This window comes from Phoxinus phoxinus (genome assembly GCF_949152265.1).
Source record: "Phoxinus phoxinus genome assembly, chromosome: 2".
In the NCBI taxonomy this organism is placed as follows: Eukaryota; Metazoa; Chordata; class Actinopteri; order Cypriniformes; family Leuciscidae; genus Phoxinus; species Phoxinus phoxinus.
Genome location: NC_136877.1, coordinates 37,496,187 through 37,513,410, shown reverse-complemented (window position 1 = coordinate 37,513,410; position 17,224 = coordinate 37,496,187). Strand labels below are relative to the sequence as shown.

Genomic DNA, 17,224 nt, shown 5'->3' with positions numbered 1-17,224 from the left:
AACGGCTTGCAGTAGCATCAAATATTTACCAGCCATGCTGCTTTTCCACCTGCTCTCCCTCTGCTGGAGCGTAGCGGAGTGCGTGTCATCCAGCAACATCCCACCGCGTTCGCTGTTTTTGACCGCTGCTAGGAAGAGTGTTGACCTCGGTTCCCGTGCAGGAACGGTTTGCTGGTCTCTGATGAACAACTATGGCCACAGAATATGTGGCGTGATAGTATCAGTTTCTTTTATGAGCACCAGTTGAGAACAGGGCAGATGTCCTCCTGGTCTTTGGCTTCCGTTCTTTTGTCTGAAAGCAAAATAGTGTGACTTCCTTTCAGAGAGATATAATCAAATGGTGTAATCAAATCTTTGGGCCACATCAATTGCATTGATTTGAGTACCTTTTTTCAGGTAAATGTTTGAAATCAGATATATAAGTGTTGATGGTCTCATACTTCGATAACAAGAAATACAAAGCTGCCTTTGGGAAATTGATGTTTTTTATAGCGGTCAGAGCTACTTCTGAGAAGTAAACCTAATGTATATAAAATACTGTCAATGATACTCAATTCTTCTTTTTCTCTTTGTGAATAGGCAATTGAATCATTGGTTCACCCGATTGATTCGCTCAAAACGTGGATTCATTCAGAAATGAAACACAACAGTTCTGCTTTCGCTTTAAAGGTTATATTTTAGTTGGCAAAACTGAGCAAAAGCAGACACTATTGTGTCTAAAATTGAACACAATGTTAACTTCTTATTTATTGAACTATTGTAGTAAATCAATATCACATTCGCACTGCTTTTCGGGACAAAAACATCACTCGAGTGATATTGCACTTGTTACTCGTGTGATATTATAACTATATCACGATATAAATATGAGACAGAAACTCATAAAGGGGCGTTTTTGCCTGATATCTTGAATTTTAAGGGCATTCTAACTGCATTCGAGAGGCTACATCATGCAGTGGATTGTTGCTCTGCTTCATGTTTGTCACCAATCATTTTATCAGAGAGAAGTCTGTCTTTTTCACCTGAAGATCCAGTTATTATGACATTTTGATTAAACATTACGACATCACAAAAATGTGGAAAACTAAACGTATATTCACAATACAACCACCAATAGCATGCATTTACACATCATTTCATTCCAAATTAGTCTCTACTTAATTTCAGCTGTTTTCTGACATGCTTTTTTATTTTTTTGTCCACGTCAGTCTATCATTGTTAGCCGGCGCTTTGCATTGCATAAAATGTACCCTAAACAAATTGTGATTGATCGCTTTACATGTCATACATCATACTCTTCTTGTCTGAGCAGGTCAGAATAAGTTACAATATGGACCAAACCTTTTGCCTGTTAGTCAAATGTGCTGCTACATGAGACTTGTATATATAAGCGTGATTCATTTTCTTGAAATAATGTGCTCCAGTTTCACTTGTTTCCTTGTTGATTTTACTTATTCTGATTCATATTAACAGCAAAAATAACACACAGCACCAGGAGCATTTTATTGGTCAAGGAAGAGTGCCCGTCTGAGCCATGAGCTAAATCAACATGACTAAGTGTGACACTGAGGAAGATGAGGGAGTCCAGAGGAAAGATGAAAAAGCTGATATACAGTAAAACAGAATACGCTTCAGGCTGCTTGAGGATATTACAGAGAAACACGAAGGCTTGCAGGAGTGCGCTTGAGACAAATACGGAAGGACAAATAACCATAGGAAGCTGAAGAAAATAGTTTTTCATTTAGGAACCATTATGTTTGCTTAAATCCAGCATAAATATTGCAGCAGAAGTCATGTAGCGTTCTTGAATTCTGAATATCATTTTGAGATTTTAGCATTAAAATATAACATCCACAATAGTGATGAGTTCATTTACCTTTGTTCTTGGCGGCAGCTAATGAAGGCCGTTGCGTGATAATGCTGATATTAAAATATGTATATGAAGTCATACCCTCATTTAGCTGAGTGAAGTACCAAGGGGACTAAAAAAAAAAGCGCAAGGCCAATAAACAAAGACAAAATGGTGTGCTGAGTTTGGATTCAGCATGTTAAATCAAAGACAATTACAACTGTGCTGCTCTGTCCCATGTTAATGAGCCCAGCTCTGAATGAAGGGATGAATAAATCATGGTTCAGAAAACACATTTGAGGCTCCCGCTTTTCAGAGCCTCGTGTGTGTGTGTGTGTGTGTGTGTTGATAGACCAGCGGAGCATCGCGACAAACATCAAAGCAGCTAGACAAAAGGGATTCACTCTTATATGTTCTCCAATTCTTAGGGCCGTGTGTAAGGTTATAATGACGAGAGAGAGAGTGAGAGAGAGAGAGTGTGAGAGAGAGAGAGTGAGAGAGAGAAAAGGGAGGGAATAAAGCAGTGGGTACAAGGCGCAGTTGAGGAGAGCGAGAGCCACAGTATACTGAGCAGCATATAAGACGATGACGAGAGACACGCAGTGAAGGTGAACGGAAGAATAAAACACGAGGGATTGTGAACAAGCAGAAAGAAAACGGCGCATGACGAGGGAACTGGATTCACAGCAAGGCAGCTGAGTCCGGCTCATGATGAAAAGGATCTGTTGCAGACTGCAGGCAGGGGTTGTGTGAATGGAAGAGACACTAGATCTGTAGATAGCGGAGACAGAAGTGCAGGGGATGGTTGGGCTGCATGGGCTCTGTTGTTGGCATCACTGCTGCTGTCCTACACCGCTACACTCCAAACCCTTTCAACACGCTCAGATATGAGCTCCAAACACTCTTCGGACTGGATCCCTTACAGGTACATCTGTTTATCGGTGAGCTTGCATGTGTTTGGTTGGAGAAGATAAATGTGATAGGGGATCGAGGATGATGAATGGATAATGCTGGCAGGGCTGCAAAGGTGACAAAGGTGATTCTCTCGTCCTTGTACTCTTGGGTTTCTTAGCACTTGAGCACTTAGAGCTACATAGTATGTGAGTGTCAAGTTGTGTAGTTGCTGCTGAGGTTTTTGTTTATATCAGCTGGGTTGATATAATATCTATTACAGGACTCAATGATAAAGATGGGCCGATGGCTACCGGAGCCAGTTGACGCAACTGTCACTGCTGCATTATCCCTATACCTTATCTTATGACTGTTTATGGTGATCTGGTATATGTTTTTTTTATGTTTTGAGAACTTTTTTAAACAATTTTGAGACTAAAATGCTATTTAGCTGGCTAGCATAGATTAGCCTAAATTTTGTTGAGATTGTGAGAATGTGAAGTATAAGTTAGAATGGGTAGCCTAACGTTTTAGTTATGTTTTGTACTATATTGTGGTATATTTTTCCAAAAAGGTGTGCTTATGAATTTATAGTTTTTTATAATAAATATAGCTGCTGCATTAATTCAATCAAAATACATTAAAACAGTAATATTGTAACAATCTATATAACTGGTTTCTATTGTAAAGGGGTGGTTGAGTATGATTTCACTTTTCTAACTTTAGTTAGTGTGTAATGTTGCTGTTTGAGCATAAACAACATCTGCAAAGTTACAACGCTCAAAGTTCAAAGCAAAGGAAGATATTTGCTTTTAAAGGGGTCATGACATGTTTTTTTTTATTTTATTATTATGTTCCCTTAGGTGTAATTATAGTATTACTATAGTTTGTTTTACAAAAAAACTTTTAAAATGTAGTGATTTATGACCTTTTCCCACCCTGTTTCTCATCCTCTGATTCAAACAGTCTGTTTTGGGGGTGTTTCCCCTTTAAGAGTTCAGTGTTAACGCCCACTGTTATGATTGGCTAACGTCAGTGCCTATGCATCAATTATTAACGCCCCCAGCCAGAACGTTTGCGGATTCGGCGTAACTGTTTAGTAGCGGGTGATGCATGCGAAGCGATGGCTCTTGCAATGATAAAACCGTATTATGTTTGAGCCGGAATCAGAGGAAAATGAACCATCACCACAACAACGAAGACTGGATCAGCCCGTGTCCACATGGAAAGTGAAACTATTTTAAAATAATAAAAAAAAATTAACCCGAGACACTTGAAAACGGATTATTGTTGCATAATTATCCTATAGCTTTATTTGCTAACAGTTTAACATTATTTAACTAATTCCAATGAAATGATAGGGTGTACCACGGACAAAAATGCATGCACAGACAGGCCATCTTTGAAGATGCAGCATTGATAAAGGCAACATCTTTGAGCAACAGTTTTCTGGCAAAGCCAAGCATCATATTGGGATTTTTTCCTCAAAACAGTCATCCTTAAATGTATAGAACACTGCCGTGACTGGGACGTCCGCAAAAAATAAAGTGCATCCATTTTCCCCTGACGACTGGATCTTTCAGCGTATTTAAAAAGTAGTTTAAAGTTTTAAATACATTACTTACAGTTTGCGTCGTCGTTGTTGAGCCCAGAATAGACGGCACGGACTTATCTTTGAGCAACAGTTTTCTGGCAAAGCTCAAAACAGTCATCCTTAAAATGTACAGAACAAACGCTTAAACTAACACTGCCGTGACTGAGACGTCCGCAAAAAATAAAGTGCATCCATTTTTCCCTGACGACTGGATCTTTCGCAGCGTATTCAAAGATGTTGTTTGTCCACAGCCAGGAACAGCACATCTGCGGCGTCGTAATCTCCCTGTACACAGACACACTCGCTGTCCGTCGACTGAACACTTGTGAGGCGCGCGGCGCGCGGGCGCGACAACGATACGAAATGAGCGTAGTTGTCTTGCGCTTAAAGCGTAGTTGTCTTGTGCTGGAGGCGGTCAATATGCAAACGCTGGTACGTCACTTCGTACCGTGACGTCACTTCTTACCATGGATCCAGAACGAGCTGTATTTAGAGCTTGATTAAATAAATGATTCGTTTATAATGGGGAGGACGTCTTAAGCTATGAAACTTGCAGGACGTTTTAATGGTACAAAGACCTCTTATATACCAAAAGATCAAGGCAAATTTGGTTTCTCATGTCATGACCCCTTTAAAGAAAACGACTACAACAGACGGCTGGTAGGGACTACACAACATTCCTCCTGGGTTAGTGACATCACCAACCCTAAAATGTACATAAACCCCTCCCCCGGGAACACAGTCCATGTTGAGAAGAGGAAAAGTTGTTGTATAAGAGTACATGTGTGAGTCAGCTCAAACTTTAGCATCCATCTTTTCACATGCAATAGAAAGTCACTCTGTGTGCATCTCACAACAGTTCCTATACGAGCGATGTATATATTACCATGACTATGAATATGCTAATTGAAGATAGTTAACTCCACATCAGCAACATACATTTATCAACTAACCATTCAGAGACGTCCTGTTGCATTCTACATGTTGTCACTTCTTCTTGAGTCTCTCCATCATTGTCTGACTCCGTTTAAACATTAAAGGCAGAACAGTTTCTGTCATTTTAGTGTGTCTGCGTGAGGTAATCGCAGCTGCTAACACACACAAGCTCTTGAAACCCCGCCCTCTGTGCAGCTCATTTGCATTTAAAGGGCCAGGCACAAAACGTTGCGTTTTTGCAAACCCTCAAAAAGTGACAACTTTAACATGCTATATAAAAAATATCTGTGGGGTATTTTGTGCTAAAACTTCACACACACACACACACATACACACACACACACACACACACACACACACACACACACACACACACACACACACACACACACACACACACACACACTCTGGGGACATCAGAGATTTATTTTACATCTTGTGAAAAGGGCATTTACCACCCCTTTAATATATTTTAAAATTAATTGTATCCATCACTTCAGTCTTCAGTGTTACATGATCCTTAATAAATCATTCTAATAGGCTGATTTGGTGCTCAATAAATATTTATTTTTATCAATGTTGAAAACAGTTGTCCTGCTTAATATTTTTGTGAAAACTGGATTATTTGATGAATAGAAAGTTAAAAAGAACAGCATTTATTTAACAGCACTGTAAACTTATTTACTGTCACTTTTTATCTGTTTAATGCACGCTTGCTGAATATTATTCATATATTTAAAGAAAAATATTTTTAAACGGTAGTGGTAATATGTATTGTTTTAATTCCATATTTTCCTTAATATGGCTAATATCTCATCATTAAAAATTCTTTGCATATATCTTTGCATGTATTTCCATCTGGTATGGTGGTCAGTGATTATCACTGTATAGGAACATAGCCATGCTTTTGGTTTATGTTTGCTGTTGGAGGCAGTCTTGGTGCTGCCTCATTGTCATGGCTGCACTGCCTCCTCTGCTATCTCATTGGCTCTTGGTTGCTATAAGTTACAAGCCTACTTTCCTCCACTCTTTCTTTGAAAGATTACATCAGGGAGCACTTGCCGCTTGTTGCAGGGAGCTAAAGGTACCGCTCAACCTACCCTGGAGGGTCTAAGACTGTCTCTATGGGAGTGTGTTTTGTTTGTGAAGATCTGCCCTCTCCCACACCCCAGTTTCCTGTGTGTGAGGTCTGTGATTGTGACCTGAATGGATTTGAGAAATCTAACGAGCTTTGGCACTGGAGGAGCTCAAGGAAACCGTAATGGAAATTCTTGTTTTGAGAGATGAATACATGAGTCATTTGTTTTATCTGAATCCGAGAAAAAAAAAATCTCAAAAGATACAGTTGCTCTTACTAATTTGTCATAGGCATTAGTGGGATTAAAAGGAGGGTGAGTTAAACCTTTTGAAAATACTGTCCTTTACTCACTCTCATGTCTCTCCACACTTTCTTTCTCTTAAGGAACACAGAACAAGATGTTTGGACCCCATTGACAACATATACTTTTTGGTCTCATTTGTATCTATTTTAATTATAGAAACATAACTGACAACTCCAGGGTAGGTGATTTGTTCCAGATAATTTTTTGTTATGCTGGTTGAGAGAGTCTCTTCACATCTTCAATCACTAAGTGGTCTAATTGTATTTATATATATATATATATACATATGTCGTACAGTATGTGGAAGGCGTAGGACCATAAGATGTTTGTCCAATTATTGCATTACAGTCTGAATGCAATGATACAATGTCCTAGCTGCCTGTCAGCAAATTTATTTCCATACTTCCGCACACCCTGCTCACACAGACATCACACGTCATCGGCGCGTTTCATTCTATGAGTTAGACAGATGTCAGTCACCGAGCACCACAACCGAAACAGCAGCCACCTTTAACAGTTGAACCAAAACAACGAGCTTATGCTGCATTCGCGCCATAACTACTGTAATTTGGAAGAAATGAAAACCTGCTGTGATGTTATACTCGGAGCGGTTCGTGACTCGAATTTATGCTAAATAGTTAGGAATCAGGAACAGATCAGCTTTGCAAGTCAGGTCACCTTCATTTATTGTAGCACTTTATTTCAAATTTACTATAGTGCTTTATTTTTTTGTTTCAAAGCAGCTTAATGAACAGAAAAATAACTGAATCAGTGTTGCAAACTATCAAATATGTGACACATTCAAATTCTGCTGAAAAGCAACTCTAAAATGACAATACTGTCATTAATTCAGATCAATTCAGTTCAAGTTTTGTTCTCATCTGATAGTATCAGTGCAGTCAAATCGATAATATTATTGAATATTATTTTAAATTATTATTTTAAACAAGGTGACAGTAGCAAGGAACCCAAGCTCCATCAGGTGACAGAAATGGAGAAAAAAACCAGAAAACAAATCGGTGGTCCAGTTCTCCTCTTGCCGAATGAATAACGAGGTGATCTCATAGATTAAATACTGTGTGTCTTCCATATTGTACATTAGAGTTGTGGTTAGCTGCAAAGTAACATTTGAATTAATCATATGTGAATTTCAGGCAATGATTTCCATCTAAAAAAGAAAGTAGGTCAATAGAGGAGCAGCAGTATGGCGATCTGCTATTAAGTGTCTTGCTTACAGGCAGATTAGTAATGCTGCAAGATCTGGATTTTGGTCTTTGTGGTAGCAGCAAATGTGTCCTTCTCTTATCTCTCCCTCAGTCAGCAGGGCCGTTGGGCCCTTCATGGTATTTTTTTCCCTGGTGTAATGAACATCTCCTCCCCTGCAGATGGGGCTTGCGATGAAAAATGTATATGGAGCTTAAAGATCGTGCTGGCTGAGCTGAGGTTGCCTCAGCTGGACCTTCTGCATCACACTGACAAATTTCACAGCCTTGTTCAGTTTATTTGAGGGCCAGTGTGCTCTGCTAGGTCACAGGCCCTACACATGGACACACACATAGTGTACATACACAGAGCTCGCTGGAGGTTAATAAGGACCTTGTTATCCACAAGCATGGAAAGATAAGTACCATTGTCTGTTTTTCCATTTTGAGTGCTGTCATGCTAGTGTGCTCGTACATAAAGAACACATGCATTTTTAAAGAGTCCTTACAATGTCCACATACTGCTACAGTCTAAGAATTTTGTCCAGATCAGAAATTTTTTTCTCTAAACAACAGCAGCATGTTTTACATTATATTAGATAGATGGATAGATAGATAGATATGGTTTTAAATTTTTCCTCCGTCAAAATGTCCTTGTATAGGCTAAAAAAATGAACAGTCCGAGGCAATTGTCCAGAGCCTTAAATTGATCAATGTAGAGTTTTACATTTTTTGTTGTTCTGTGTTCTAGTAAATTGCAGCAGATAGTTGTGAAAAGAGTGGATTCAAATAAGAGTCTCATTGCAGGTGGAAAGCACTGAGAAAAAAAGATGTAGTGCTGAAAAAAAAAATATGCGTAAAGAAAGTCTTTAAAACTACCTAGAAAGTTTAATTGACCATCTTCATAATTGAACTGTGCAGTAGTGCTCTGTAAATGCATCCATACTCCTTAAATGTATCCCCCCCCCCCCCCCCCCCCAAAAAATGCAAGACAAGAAGGATTGCATAAAGTGCCCCTATGCTTTTTTAAAGTTTCCTCATTTTGTTTTGGAGGTCTCCTACAACAGGTTTAAATGCGCCAAAGGTCAAAAAACACATTCATTTTCTCATAATATATACATTGCACATCTTCACATTTTTCAGTGATTCTCAAACGATTTGTCAGATGAATCAGTCTCTAAATCCCTCCTGAGAGCTAACTCTGCTCTGATTGGCCAGATGGCCCAGTCTCTTGTGATTGGTCTACCGCGAAGCTAAACACACATTACCATAACTGAAATTCAGCTCTGTCAGGAGGCTTCCTAATGCTCAGCGATTGTACACACAGACAGTAACAATGACTTCGATTTTACCATATCAATCAGAGTCTGATGATGAAACATTGGAAGAACTATTTATTCAATCTGAACCTCCATCGCAAGGATGACTTGAGCAGGACGTTTTTCAGTGATACACTATTCAGTTTGAGTTACATTAGATGTTGCAACTGTAATTCCTCACCATCAGTGTATGTCCATCAACAAACCCATGTGTATATTTCTAATTTATTGCGGTGCACATGCGGGAACTGTATCAATAATGGTGCATACGTTAGCCCAGCACTAATGTGAATGACTAATGTAACATAAACATTTGTAATACAAGTCTTGCTCCATCCTTTATCTTTACTTAAAGTTGTAAAAACAACAGACAATCTGCATTACTAGACACAGTTTTAGGTAATAGTGGCCCACAGCTTCTTAGCAGAAGTATTTCAGTAAGACAGTAATAACACAATATAAAAGGCAAAACTACGTATTTTGAACACCCGGTAGAAAATATATACATCAATAGTTATTCATACAAGTTGTGATTCTGAGGAGCAAGTTGGTCCAAATAAACTGGGTATGGCCCATCACGAGCAAGTGTTTTGCGAATCCCAAGTTGTTCGCGGGCAGACAACGTACAACATAGGCGGGCATTATGTATGTATCTTCTTGTGACGTAGAAACGTAACGCAGTAGGATTCAAAACAAAAACGACTCGTATAGCCGGTTCTTTCTTTTGGGAGACAATAACTTTATTTATCGTGCACTTTCGACTTTACCACTTTGCAGAACGTTTACATTCACAAACAACTATATTACACTGCATGAAAGGGAATATATTTGAAAAACCATTATAGGGGCACTTTAATGCCTGAACATTTCTTCAGGTCATCGCTGTTTTGTGAGTTCTGCTCTTCACTCTGAAACACGCAGCACAACAGACAATATACTTAATTAAATCGCAGCCTTTGGTATGATAACCACACGAAGCTATATCACTAATTTAGTTTTATTTCAAATAATTGTTTAGCCACATTTTTTTATTTGAATTTAATTAGCTTTTTATCAACTATAATGAACCACATTTTCTGCTGTAGTGCATTTGTACTTTGTTTTGTTTGAGAATTAACAGGTAAAAGTAAAGGATACAAATTGGCAAACATTACTTTCTGATTCCAATACACACATACAGTGAAACACCCACATGCATATACACACACAAAGTGAATTGTCACTGTCATCAGTGAAGCTTGATGGTGAGGGAGAGAAATGCTCCCGCACATTGTAGGCAGCTGTCAGCACATATCAATTTATCTCTAATTCCCTTGTTGACCCTCATTAGAAGCGCTCTGTTTATGTCATTATCTGCCAATCTGATGGGAACTGACACCCTTGACTGCTGACATTAGGCACTATGCTTTGTGCATGTGTACGTATTTTAGCTTTAGAAGGGGGATCATGGATGTGTGCAAGTACGCATTACTATTTCTGTATCCTGCGGTTTGTGTCAGTTTGTGAGTCCACTGAATAATAGGTGTCTGTATTTCTGAATGAGTGTGTGCTCGTGGGCATGTATTTACGTGCCCATGTGTATGTGTGATAGAAATGGTGTCAGTGTTGGCTGTCTGTAAAGAGTGAAATTTCTCAGGTTTAAATAGGAAAGTAGAGACTTTTAGTTGGGCGCTGGAAGATCCTTCTGAGCGAGAGAGAGAAAGAGATAATCCTCTTGAAAAAGACAAGCTTAGAGCAACATGAATTTCCATGCTGGTTGGTATGCTACTGGTTTGAAAGTAGCCAACGTAGCCAAACTGTTTTCCTAAATGTCTGTCTGTCTGTCTGTCTGTCTGTCTTTCTGTCTGTCTGTCTGTCTGTCTGTCTGTCTGTCTGTCTGTCTGTCTGTCTATCGGTCTGCCCTGTCAATCTCCTTCTGTCATTCTGACATTCTATCTATCGTTCTGTCGTTTTATCTATATTTCTATCTAACTATTTTTGTATCTTTCTGTAAGTCTGCCTGTCTGTCACTCACTCTGTCTGTCTAGTTTGTCTGTATGTCATTCTAGCTATCTATTGTTCTAAATGTCATTCTATTGTCCTCTCAAAAACACAATATGTTTTTTGTACTATATGTAACCTACTATTATTATCTACTGTTATTATATACCTTTTATGTTACTTGGGGTGAAAATAACAACTGCCCCCCCAATTATACCATAATTAAAAAGAAAATCTGTATTAAATAAACTGTCAAAGACCTTAGAGTTTTCATATTCTTCAAAAAATGTTATACTAGTGAAAGTAGAAATAAGAGCATCTAATAATTAGCATGTTTTTGTGTGTTTTATAATGTCAACAAGAAAATGAGTAAAATGCCTGTGGTGTTCTATAAATCTTTTGTATTGTCTGATGACATCCAGAGGGAAGCCAAATCAAAACAGATATAAAAGATAGCAGAATTCTTGATTTCTAAACAGTTTGTACATGTGCATCTCTCTATTCTGATTGTAACGTATGTACCACATGTTGAAAGCTACACCCTGGTTGTGCATTACAGATTACAGAACACAAATCCTTTTCCACACCACCCTTGATCTGTCACACTTCTTCTCTCCGCATGACCCACCACAGCCACAGAGGAAGCCCTGCATTGCCATTTAATTAACACAGCTTTTGGCTCCGCAATAACAGGCGGCAGAAATGCATAAGGGGATCTGGAGTGAATGTGTCATAGCTGATTAAAGGGAACGAGAGGAGGGACAGGCAGAGCACAAAGGTCTCACCAGAGACCTCCCTCCTCACAGGACCCGAAAGAGGACAATGAGTCATACTGTAGGCATGATCAGCACAGCAGCGCACTGTTTGTGTCCTTTGAAAAAATAATGTTCATACGTACCATTTACATACTGTTCTTCTGCCCGTATTCTAGGTTTAATGGCCAGTAAATGGAGACCAAATTGCTGATTTATTTATATGATTACATTGGAGGCGTTAGACATCAGCTCGTTTAAATGATGCTGTATGAGATGAGATACTGAATACTGATGCCATGTTTTGTGCAGTATACTTTAGTGAAGGACATGAACAGTAGGGAATTGTATCTGTATGTATTCTCTTTATAATGGACTGAATTGTGTACACAAAAGCTTGTTTAAATCGTATCTCTGCGCTGCTCTTGCTGTGGCACATCTTTTTTTGTGAGCTTTTCCCATTGAATCTTGTTTTTGTCCTTCTGCAGCACCTTGGATGATGAGGGGACGACCCTGCGACAACAGAAGCTGGACAGACAGGTGAGTCTTCCTTTGGTTTATTTTTAGCACTGTGGACAGAAGGCTCTGCTCACAGGAAATGAGATCAATTGAAAAGAATGAGCAAAAGAAAAAAACAGGCAGAAATAGAACAATGAGAGAGAAACCATTCATGGAGGAATCACATCACAGAAACATATTCTCAAGACGGTTTAAAGAAAATGCCTTTGATAAGATTCCATATCCCTCCCTTTATATTACATTATGTGCTGTTACTTCAGTAGACTTGCCCCAGATACCGGTAGCTTTGAAAACTTATGCCAAGATTGTTATTCTTACAGTTAGCAAGAGTTCATTAGCCTTGTGGTTTGTATTCTGATAATCTGATAATCCTTTGTTATTAAACACACTGGATTCTAAGGAGGTGGGTTCCCTGGAAAGCTTCACAAAGTTTTTGGACAGTACATGTTAGTTAATCATAACTGTTAATAGTTATTCTTTGCCAGAAATGGCCACAAGCATGTTTGCCACACATTTGTTTGGAAAGGATTTTCAGACAAAATGTGGCATAATGCATAATTTTTATTCAAGTTGAAAGTATTTTAAAGTCTTAACTTCAGTGTCACATGATCCTTCAGAAATCATTCTAATATGCTGATTAGATGCTAAAAAAAAAAAAAATCTTGAAGAATTACCGGTATTATCAATGTTGTAAATGGTTGTTGTTAAAAAAAAAACAGCATTTCGTTTTTCAAATGTTTTGTCACAATATAAAAGTCTCACTCTCACTTTTGGTCAATTTAATGTGTCCTTGTTAAATGTTACTGGCCCCAAATTTTTAAATGGTAGCATATACATTAAAATGAATATGAACATCCTTCAAGTCAAGTCAAGTCAAGTCATCTTTATTTATATAGCGCTTTTTACAATACAGATTGTATCAAAGCAGCTTCACAGTGATAACATGAAAAAAAACAATTTCATCATCATCCACCTTTAAGGCAGATCTATAATATTGTTGAATATTAAATGTCCCCAACTAAGCAAGCCAGAAGGTAAGGCAACAGCGGCAAGGAACCAAAACTCCATCAGGTGACAGAAGGGAGAAAAAAACCTTGGGAGAACCCAGGCTCAGTCGGGGGCCAGTTCTCCTCTGGCCAATGAGTGAACAGTGTATGAAGTTCAGAATGAATCAGAGTATTTGTCCAGTTCCGGTTGGTTGAAGTCGGAGTGGAGAGGAGGAGAGACTGGTTGACACTTCAGGTCAGCGTCGTCGTCGTCGTGTCCTGGCGCTGGTCCTTCATTAGATCTGGACACGGCCTGGTTCCGGTGGACAAAGCAAAGCAATGGCCTTCAAGGCCATTTTTTACTACAGTCTGAAATGCTTGCAACTAGCAATATTGAAATCATGGTTATTCATACAGATTTAGTGGGTTTACTCTAAAATCCAGACAGATATAGAAAGATTCAGTGAAGCATTCCCAGAGTATCAGATCTACATAGCTGGGACAGATTTAGGGTGTTAGAGGAGACAGAAAGAGCATCCGCCTCGACCTTAATGGCTTTTTTTCCCAGAGAAAACTGACAGCTCAGAATTCTTAGTCTGTCTAAGTCCTTGCTCTCTTCAGCTGTCCAAAATATCTAGAGGGGGACAGTAGATAGGAGATAGGATTTTAATGAGCTGCGAATATTAGGAAAACAAGCCTCCATGTTTTGTGCAGTGAGGGAGTTTGGAGGCTATCTCCTCGTGGGTACTTTGCATCGGTTTGTCTGTTATTGTGCTGTAAACACCAGTGGTTCCTGCAGCTGGATAGGGAGACAAGCATAATTTGCTTCAAATTTCGACTCAAGCCAATAGGTTTAGCCCACAGCACTCGGCTGCTCTTTAATGAACCTCCTACTCTCATCACAAGACCATGAGACCAAATTACCATGTTTATTGCCTGTCTGCTTTACATAATAACCTTGAAGAAGCCAAGCCTGAAATTGTTGAGCATCACCTTAGCCAGCCTCTTTGTGCTCTCTATAGCTTCAGGAGTCTTTGACCACTGCGTTTCAATGAATTGTAAGGTGCTGTGTGAGCACATATTCCAAGTGATCTGTTTCAATGATACTGAAAATGCTTATTTGGCACCACATTAGTTCTGAGAACAGAGGAGAGCACAGACGGTGAACGTGTTTAGGCAATGTATGCAGATAAACAACTTTTTATTAGAACATCAATATGGAGATCTGTGCGCGCTGTGCAAAGGCATGTTTCCCCAAGCAACAAGGTACCGCCAATAGAACAAGCTTTGTATAGAAACCCCTGAGGGAGACGCAATCTTAGAGGAACACAAAGCATTATTAAAAACGCATGAATTCATTGTGTCTCTATGTGAAGATGGCACATTTTAGAGCTTAACAAAAGCATGGGATGTGTCAAATCAAATGATTTTAAATCTCTTGTTTTAATGCTATCTCTATGATACAATGAAAAGTAGTATTGACATAAAGGACTGGGTATTAACATAGTTTCTGATTCACAAGCTCTTGATTTGATTTTCATTCTATTCAATATTGATTTGTTTGGATACATATCAGGTAGAGTGCATGTCAAGTGCGTACATTTTTTTTGGGAAAACAAACTCATTTAATGATGTGCATTTCTATAATATTAAAGGGGTGGTTTAATGCCCTTTTCACAAGATGTAAAATAAGTCTCTAATGTCCCCAGAGTGTGTGAATTTTTTAGCTCAAAATACCCCACAGATATTTTTAGCTTGTTAAAATTGACACTTTTTGAAGGTGAGCAAAAACGCACAGTTTTTGTGTCTGTCCCTTTAAATGCAAATGAGCTGCTGCTCCCAGCACAGGGGGCGGAGCTTCAAGAGCTTGTGTCCTTTTACCTCACACAGACACACATGACATTTTCAAAAACGTTTAGCCTTTTATGTTCAAACCGAAGTTAGACAAAGATGGAGAGACTCAAGAAGAAGTGACAACATGTAGACAACATTTCTGAACTGTTAGTTGACAGAATTTATGTAGCTTATGTGTAGATATCTTCTAGTCATTGATTAGCATATTCTGTCATGATAATCTACTAATCACGTTCCCAGGGGCGGGGTTTATGTAAATGTTAGAGTTTGTGATGTCACTAACCCGGGAGGAATGTTTTGTAGTCCTTAAAAAGCAATTTCTTTAAAAGAAAATATCTCCCTTTGCTTTGAACTTTGAGCGCCGTGACTTTGCAGATGTTGTTTATGCACAAACAGCAACAGTAAACTAACTAAAGTTAGAAAAGTGAAATCATAATCAACCACCCCTTTAAAGGTGCATTGTGTAATATTTAGGAGGATCTGTAGACAGAAATGCAATATAGTATACATGACTATGTTTTCAGTGGTGTATTAAGACCTTACTTACCGGTAATAATGAACCGTTATGTTTTTATGACCTTAGAATGAGCCATTTCTATCTACATACACCGCGGGTCCCCTTACATTGAAATGACGACATGTTTCTACAGTAGCCCTAAACGAACAAACTACTGTGCGTTTTGTCACTATGTTGTTTTTCGTGCAAAGAAGCAACCTAAAGTCAGCAAATAAAACACTGACACAATGATAAACAAGTAACAATAATATTCACAATAACATATAATTTTACTGAATAATAAACAAAACACAATTTCTTAATTTATCTTTGCAAAGAAACCTCGTTGCTTAACTGTCTCAGACGACCACATCTTCTCCTGTCGGCCACCGTAACTTTTGATGGTTGCAATTCGTAACCTCGTCACTAGATGACGCTAAAAATCACACACTGCACCTTTAAAGGTTAAAATGAAGAAAATGAATTCAAATTCGAGTAAGCTCTCGGATTCTTCAAGATTGTCTTCATTTGTGTTCTGAAGATGAACAAAGGTCTTTTGGGTTTGGAACTACATGAGGGGGGAGTAATTAATGACAGAGTTCACATTTTTGGGTGAACTAACCCTTTAACTTCTTAATGATATAATTACGTTTCACTTTCCAGAATGTACAACATTTAAATGGTGTCAAAATGATGTCATCTGTCACATACTGGCTGTAGCAAGGAAGCGCACGACAGGAATAATCCAAGTAAACAGTCTTTCATCCAAAAAAACACAGGAACACTCAGGGAAACAGACTTCACAACCACTTTAACACTGACAACACCGAACAAAGAACTGAATAAACACAGGACTTAAATACACAGAGGTACTAATGAGTAAATTAATTGGACAACAGGTAAACAGAGTCATTTATCAAGGGAACGCACTGGCACACACTAAGAAATTGGGTCACACAAGCAAGGAGGAACATGGAAAACAGAACCAAAACACAATGAAAACGAAATCAAAGCAAAGCATACACGTTACTGTTTCTTTCAAAATACCTTCTGATGCTCATTCATGTTTATTTCATGAAATGACTAGTACATAGTTAGAGATTATCGTTCACTCGCGCTCCACGCTGCTGCTTGAACTGAGGCTCAACAGTGATCTGTCACACCACATTAAAAAGTGCCAAAAGCACATTTATTGTTTACATTTTGTGCTAAAATTGAAAGAATGAGAAAGCTGAACAAAACTACTGTACAAAGCGCAAAGCTTATTGTGAATATTGGATGGTAGGCACTCTACAACTAATGTTTAGTGAAGTATAATACTTTTCAACAGAAAACAGCACAGACTAAAAAATTTATTTTGGAATTTAAGACTCAATATTGGTTCACCAAAATGAAGATTTATTCATTAACTCTAATACAATGTAAGAAAAGTCTTTTTTTATTTATGGATTTTTATAGCAGCTA

General features: G+C 38.5%; 1 protein-coding gene across 6 annotated transcripts in view; it reads left to right on the top strand.

Moving 5' to 3' along the window:
- tub (TUB bipartite transcription factor) overlaps positions 1-17,224 on the top strand; it is an 88,130-nt gene that overhangs the window by 43,211 nt on the left and 27,695 nt on the right. For 3 of the 6 annotated variants that reach the window (XM_079605319.1, XM_079605322.1, XM_079605321.1), the window contains exon 2: positions 12,394-12,445. In XM_079605319.1, the coding sequence (XP_079461445.1) occupies positions 12,394-12,445 (52 nt within the window). Of the gene's footprint in view, positions 1-2,352; positions 2,791-12,393; positions 12,446-17,224 lie in introns of those variants that run through there. The other 3 variants (XM_079605323.1, XM_079605320.1, XM_079605324.1) reach the window with 2 other exon arrangements.